The 7,500-nt window shown below is 42.5% G+C and overlaps 2 protein-coding genes across 2 annotated transcripts in view; both read left to right on the top strand.

Moving 5' to 3' along the window:
- Positions 1-5,630: 5,630 nt before the first annotated feature.
- On the top strand, positions 5,631-6,098 carry LOC137618350 (tigger transposable element-derived protein 1-like). Its single transcript, XM_068348518.1, has one exon. It carries the CDS (start codon positions 5,631-5,633, stop codon positions 6,096-6,098), a length of 468 nt encoding a protein of 155 aa, XP_068204619.1.
- A 58-nt stretch (positions 6,099-6,156) lies between these two features.
- The window catches only part of LOC137618349 (tigger transposable element-derived protein 1-like), a 2,194-nt gene continuing 850 nt past the window's right edge, over positions 6,157-7,500 (top strand). Inside the window, exon 1 of the mRNA XM_068348516.1 lies at positions 6,157-6,449. Coding sequence (XP_068204617.1) covers positions 6,157-6,449 — 293 coding nt within the window. The remainder of the gene's footprint in view (positions 6,450-7,500) is intronic.

Below are 7,500 nucleotides of genomic sequence, written 5' to 3'. Positions count from 1 at the left end.
CCTAATGACAAGATGTGTAGGTTACTATTTCCAACAGCAAGAAAGGAAATGGTGGTACCTCAGACACGAGGTAAATTTCCCGATGACCAGATAACCTTCGGGAAAGAGGGCAAAAGGCGCCCTGGATAAGAAGGGGAGAATGTCGGGTTGGAATCGTCTCCGTCCCATCAGGTTCATGAGTCAATGACATCGATATCTCCGCCTTCTATCACTCTCTTAGATGGAATGAGCCAGTTATGGGCCCAAGTCAAGAATCCAGTAGAAAATTTGTGCAAACAAAAGCACAAAGCAGGAAGTGAAATGCAAGGTAGAGCTTGGTAAAGCTCCACTTGTTGCTCCTAAAAGGTCGTACAAAAGATTAATTGATCAAGACTCTTCTGACATGCTCCACAACCAATCCCTGGAGGTTTACGGAGCTAATGCCGATTTTAAACGGCAAACTCTACATCTCGGAGAAGATGGGAGCTGTTCCTTTGGACAAGATCCAGTTCTGGCCAAGCTTTGACGTTTTCCTGAACTGTTTCATTAGACTGAAAGATGAACAAACATCAGGAAAAGGAACGGAGTCAAAGGAGGTTATGATTCTCGACAATGATAAAGCACAGGCTATCCTATCAAGCAGCATAGAAAAGGCGGGTTACTTGGTGTCGAAGGTATCCACACCGGGTAACAAGCACTCTTCCTTTCTTGCTCCTGTTTCAATTTCATTCCCCTTTACGGAGAAGGCTTTCAAATATGTCACTGAGGCAATAGAGACAGGTAAACCGTGTCCTACACTCAAGGAGTGCGAGCCTCTGTCACTAGCATTTACCAGAAAGGAAAAGAACTGGAAGGAGGCCCATTTCACCTTTTCAGTAGGAAGACTTGAGGCGGATGTCACCAGTCGACAATTTAAGGAAAATCTTCCAAAATTATCTGAGTTTCTCTTACAGGATGAACAAGAAACAAAGAAGAGACTTGCAGCCTCCTTATCTCTACAGAACTACATAGAGTTCTGTTCGGATCATCAAGATACCCCAGACATGCTTAAGGTCTTATCCAAAATATATATGGCTACTTTGGTAAAAAACCTTTATGCCTTTATAAAGGCTAGAAGAACATGTAGGGAGTTTGTGTTAGCTAACGCAACAGCGAAACACGATACAACAAAGCTAATATCTTCCAACATCTGGGGTAAAGACCTCTTTCCAGACGAGGTAGTCAAGAAAGTGATTAAGAACGCCTCCACGGAGAAAGTAGGACTTCTCCAAAAGTGGGGCATCCTCTCAAAAAGAGAATATTCTAAGGTTGTGGGTCCCCAACCTAAAAGGAAGATGGAGAGGTCTGGACATCCATTTCAAGCGGTTCAACAACAATGCACAGTTGTAGTGACTGAGATGTCACAGACAGATGATCGAAAAGAGATTCCTACTGATCAGTCGAAGCATAGATATGCTTCTAGTAGGAGGGAGATTCCTTTAGGATCGCTGGACCTTCGATCCTTGGGTCCATGGCCTAATGAAGATGGGACTAAGATGAGAGTTGGAGATATCTCTACCACCATTTCCTCTACTCCTCCGATTATCCAAAACCCTCCTGGAGGAGTTTATCTGAGAGCTCTAGAGCATACAGATGGTAAGGAAACCTTAGTCCACCGGATTCCAGGGAAGGCCGTTGTGTGTTTACAAGAAGGACTCAAAAAAATTCAGAGTCATTCAGGACTTATCGCCACTCAACAAGTCCAAATAAAACAACGAGTCTAGGAGGTTTATCCTCCTTAACATAAGGACCCTGCTGCAAAAAAGGGTGCCTATAGTCTTACTAGACCTAAAAGTCGTCTATCGGCAGCTTCCAGGCAATCACTCTTTCCCCTCTTATCTAGGATTCAGGTTACACAAAGTAACGCACTTCCTTGGAAAGATACTCGTCAGACTAGACAGAGTCCTAGCTCCCTTCATAAAATTGGCAGACACAGTCATGCAATATTCAAGCCTAAGAAAGGTTCAGGCAACAGTGTTCCTGGACAAGAGGCTGGGGTGGGCACACCTAAGGTGGCTGGTCTATGAACATCCGAAGGAATGATCCTGTACCCAGAACATCGTGGATGAATGATAAATTTCAGATTCTTAAAACGAGAACAGGGAGGAACCCTGTTCTCTCTCCAGTTCGCAATAAAGGCAAGCCCTGTGTCAAGAGCACGGCTGCAAGATGCGCTGGGAGCTTGGAGAAAACAAGCATCAAACGCTTGAAGAGGCCTAAAAGACCGATAGCGGTCCTTCCTTAATCGCTTCCCTAACAAAGGTCAAAGCCCGAAAATCCCAAGACCATGTTGGTCCAGTCATGAGTAGGGAAGCTCTCTCCAAGCAGATCAGATTGTCTACAGCTGATCTGGGACTCCGAAGCAATAACGAGACGCTGCAATCGACGATACTATGAAACGTCACATACAGTTTAGGTGTAGTTAGTGATCCCTTACCTAAAGAGATGGCACCTGTCAGCAGTTCACATACCACCAATCCGCATGTGACAGTGGATGCTCTACTTAGGCTCAGGCGGATAGAGTTAGAATGGTCCACGGACGCAGACCTATTCTCTCCCAGATGGGAACAAGTCCCCGAACTGCAATCCGTCCTCTTCATTACGAGTGCCGTCAAGGAACTACCTTGATATGTAGCCCTATACGAGGATCATCTAATATAATTGATAGATATCATGTCTCTGAAATGGAAGGGATAGACTTAGGATTTCCAGTTCATCCCATCCAATCACCTTGAGTCATCATGGAAAAGTGGGTTGCTTTCGTAAAAGCAAAAGGACCAAATGAGATTTCAATAACTTCTGCATGTCCTTCTTTATCCATCTTCATAACCAGGGTTTGGCGGCCAACACGATAATTACGTGCAAGTCAGCCTTGACTAGACCTCTTCTATATGCCTTTCAAGTAGACTTGGCGAATGAGATCTTTAATAAGATCCCGAAGGCATGTGCGAGGCTTAGGCCTGCTGCACCACCAAAGCCCATCTCTTGCTCTTTGGACAAGGTCCTTCATTATGTGTCAACCTTGAACAATGAAGATTGTTCCATTATGGATCTAACCCAAAAGGTTATTTTTCTGTTCGCTAGAGCCTCAGGGGCTAGAGTTAGTGAAATAGTGGCCCTTTCTAGGGATGAGGGCCACATTCAGTTCTCAGAAAAAGGAAAACTGATTCTCTTCCGTGATCCATCCTTTCTCGCTAAGAATGAGCTACCAACTAAAAGGTGGGATCCCTGGAGAATCTGCCCTCTGAAGGAAGATGTCTCTCTATGTCCGGTAGAGTGTCTAAAGGTCTATCTTCGTAGAACTTCAGACTTCAGGGGAGGACAGATCTTTAAAGGAGAAACCTCTGGATCAAACTTATCCCAAAAACAACTGAGGACGAAGCTCACCTACTTTATTAGCAGGGCGGATCCTCACAGTACTCCCGCAGGTCATGATCCGAGAAAGATTTCTTCATCACTGAACTTCTTTCAGTATATGGACTTTGAGCGTCTTCGTTCATACATTGGATGGAATTCATCCAGAGTGTTTTACAAACACTATGCGAAACAGGTACATGAACTGAAACACTATGTAGTGGCGGCAGGTAGTGTATTAAAACCTGCCCCCTTATTACTGTTATAGACAGTCAATGGTTTTGACTTCAAATGTCGTCGCACATATACTGGGTGAGAATCATCCACAGTGTTCTACAAACACTATGCTAAGCAAGTCCATGATTTGAAGCAGTATGTGGTGACGTCAGGTAGAATACTTAACCCGCCGTCTAATTATACGATGAATAGTTAATTGACTAGGACTGTCAATTAAAGGGAGAAGAGGTCATCCCTCTTAGGGTGTGACCTCCTTTGACCAAGTGTTACCATGGTGACACTAGCTCTGTTCAAAATCCCAGGTGTGGAATTATACAGATAGCACTAGTGCCGGTGTACAAAGTACACAGTGCTGATAAAATTAACCAGTACAGGAATTATGAAAAGAATTTGTTTTATAATTTTCTTCAATCTTAGAGTGGCACTTATCATTTTTTTGCTTTCCAAGAAAGAAAGATAATCTCTGTACAGGTTACATGTATAGTTCCGTTATCATGCTACATTCGTTTTACTTACTAGTAAACGTCTAATAGAATGTAATTGCGTCCTAACTCGCCCGACTATTGCATGTTATAGTCCAGAGTATGTACTTTTATATATTTGTATGCTCACAAACAATGGAATTAAGAAACACTGTTAAGTATTTGGTAATTTTCACAAGCTAGGAGACGGTTTGTTCATATGGTGTATTCTTATGTTTGTCCATATAATATATGCTTACCTTCAGACCACCCTTTCTACCGTCTAGAATGACTCTTCCCTGTAGGGGGCAGGAATCACTAACATCGGATATGATTAGTGGTAATGAAGGATAACGGTAACGTCATTTGTCTCGATTGCTCCAAATGATAATAGAAAGGTTTTCCCAAGGTTAAGGCACTGATGAAAATCCACATATACATTAATGCTCTAGTATACTTCCATCAGGACGACACGGCTTGAGCCCAAAAAACGGATTTTGAGCGAAAAATCTATTTTTGGGTGAGATCGCCATGTAGTCCTGATGGACCCAGCCTTCTTTCTTAAAAGAAAAGATCTTCACAGTTCCCTCCCTGACGTACTTTATCTGTAGCACCACGCTCAATGCTACAAGGAATGTCCACCATCCTGGTAATGGTGCTGGGGTGGTGGTCAATAGTAGTACGGAAACGGGGGTAACCTTGTTACGGCCCCATTCTATTCTTCTGCCACGTCCCCCTCGAAGCGTTAACGCTATTTGGGGTAAAGATTGCTATGTGACGTGTCAGGAATGCGTCCTCTGATATTATGCGATATCCTTGAGAAAATTTTAAGGATATTCGCTCCAGAAGTTAGAATTTTGGAACCTGAAGGTAAATTCTCTGGGAATAACACTGTAGTATATAATATATCCTTTTGAAGCTACCTTAGGAACTTCCATCAGGATGACATGGCGATCTCACCCAAAACTAGATTTTTCGCTTCGCTCAAAATCCGTTATACAGTTGCTCCCATACTTACGAACATTCGAGTTACGAACAACGGTACATTACGAACATGTCTGCGCGTATGTCAAAAAATGTTCGGAAAGAGATGCTGTAAGTTAGATTTTGTATTGCGCGCTTTTTTCCGAGTAGTGCTTCTTTCCGCCGCTAATACCGACGCTTGGCGCTGTGAGAGCTCACCCAGCATCCACCTTCCTCTGCCCAGTTCATTGCAGTGCGTAAGTGCGTGAACGTATCTCCAGTGCGCAAAGAACTTTTTTCATTTTTATCATTAAATATCTCGTGCATCCATTATTCAATATGGTTGGTGAAAAGCGAAAGGCTTCTAGTGAGAGTGGTAGTGCAAAGAAGAGGCAAGCCATTTCATTTGAAACGAAAGTGGCAATAATAAAGAAGCTTGATACGGGTGAGAAAATGGTGAGCGTTGCACGGGCATACAACTTGAATCGTTCGACCGTCGGTACCATTTATAAACAGAAATATCGTATAAGGTGAAAGGTGCAGTGCCGATGCAATCGAAGATCATTAGCAAAAAAAAGAGGGAAAATCATAGAAGAGATGGAGAAACTTCTCACCATTTGGCTCGAGGATCAGCAGCAGCGGCGTATTCCTCTGAGCCTTATGCTCATTCAGGAGAAGGCCAAATCTATCTTTGAGGATGTCAAGGCTAAGGCTGGGGAAAGCGCTGCCGAAGAAACGTTTTCTGCCAGCCACGGGTGGTTTTCCCGTTTCAAAAAGAGGGCTAATCTCCACCATGTGTCCGTGTCCGGAGAGGCAGCATCTGCGGACAAAGAGGCTGCCGAGCGATTCCCCCAAGTGTTGAAGGAGATCATTGAGGAGGCTGGCTATTCGGCTAAGCAGATCTTCAATGTCGACAAAACGGGTCTTTTTTGGAAAAAAATGCCAGAGAAGACCTACATTAGCCGTGGGGAGAAGACGATGTCCGGATATAAAGCGGCTAAAGACCGCCTAACCTTAATGCTTGGGGCGAATGCTGAAGCCGCTGCTAGTTTACCGGGCAGCTAACCCTCGAGCCCTGAAGAACGTGACGAAAAGCTCTCTCCCCGTTATATGGATGTCAAACATGAAGGCATGGGTGACACTCGCTGTATTTGAGGACTGGTTCTTCCACCATTTCATCCCAGAAGTGAAGTTGTATTGCCGGGAAAATGGAATTCCATTCAAGATCCTGCTGGTGCTGGACAATGCCCCTGGCCACCCCCCCTGCACTTGGATGATTTTCATCCTGATGTCAAAGTTGTGTACCTGCCGCCAAATACAACTTCACTTCTGCAGCCGATGGACCAGGGCGTTATCGCCAATTTCAAGAAATATTACACCTGACGGACGTACAGGATGGCCCTTAACCCTGGATAGGTATGCTACTCGGACACCCCTTTAAGGGTATACTCGGTCGTGAACGACCCCGACTCTGAAAAATATTCAGGAAAAATTTAGTTATGCATCAATCTGTATTGTTTGACTTGCTAAAAATACTTCAAAGAATGCTAAAAATTACTGAAAATATAAATGATTCCCATCTACAAAATAACTATTTATTGTAAATATATTAAAAATTTAAGTATACAAATAAAAGACTTGACGTAAATATTCACAAAAAATAGAAATATACATATACACATAAATCCCTTTAGGGACACCTTCTTAGATGGCAAAGCAACAGCGTGTAATTGCTGGAAATGAGTTGGACCCATAAAAGTCAAGATCTGAAATGAGAAAAAAAGGGTAAATTTTTTTGGCCAAATAAATTTGTCCAAATTTCATGAATTTTTTTGGGTACCCAAATGAAATAGGAAGAGGCTAATTTTTTTATAGAATAAACTCATATTATCCTAGAACAGAAATACATAATAAAATGTGCACTAAGATGTAATTTACTGTTATAACAGGGGCGAAATCTAAAGGTCATTTTTTGACGGCCTAGTTCACAATGTAAATTTCTTATGAAAATCATTGTATCTCCTATAAAATATGATATTTATGCATTAAATTATACCAAAATATCACAAATTCTATACAGAACAAGAATATATAGAGATATGCCAACTTACCTTTCGGGTATGTCAACAAAATGGGCGCAGACCGCAACAACTCTTACAGCCCAATCTACCACTTGGAATGAAGAATGGGGTTGCAAGCTCCATATTATCATCAACATCTCTTTTTAACTCCATTAGAAGTGTGTTGATGACATCCATGCCGAGTGAATACTGTCTGCTGGCCATTACTGAAGATAAATTCAAAATAAAGAGAAAAAAAAACTCATATTTGCAAAAAACCCAAAAAAATCAGAAATTAGCATTTGAGGGAAAATGGACCTCATGGCAATATATGGCATCTAAGCCAAAACCAATGTCAGGCAAGTGGTAGACACACCATCCACCCACAATTTCCAACTATAAAGAAC

Source organism: Palaemon carinicauda, chromosome 24 (genome assembly GCF_036898095.1).
Source record: "Palaemon carinicauda isolate YSFRI2023 chromosome 24, ASM3689809v2, whole genome shotgun sequence".
Lineage (NCBI taxonomy): Eukaryota > Metazoa > Arthropoda > Malacostraca > Decapoda > Palaemonidae > Palaemon > Palaemon carinicauda.
Note: the sequence above shows the minus strand (reverse complement) of the source record. Positions and strands in the feature narration are given on the sequence as shown.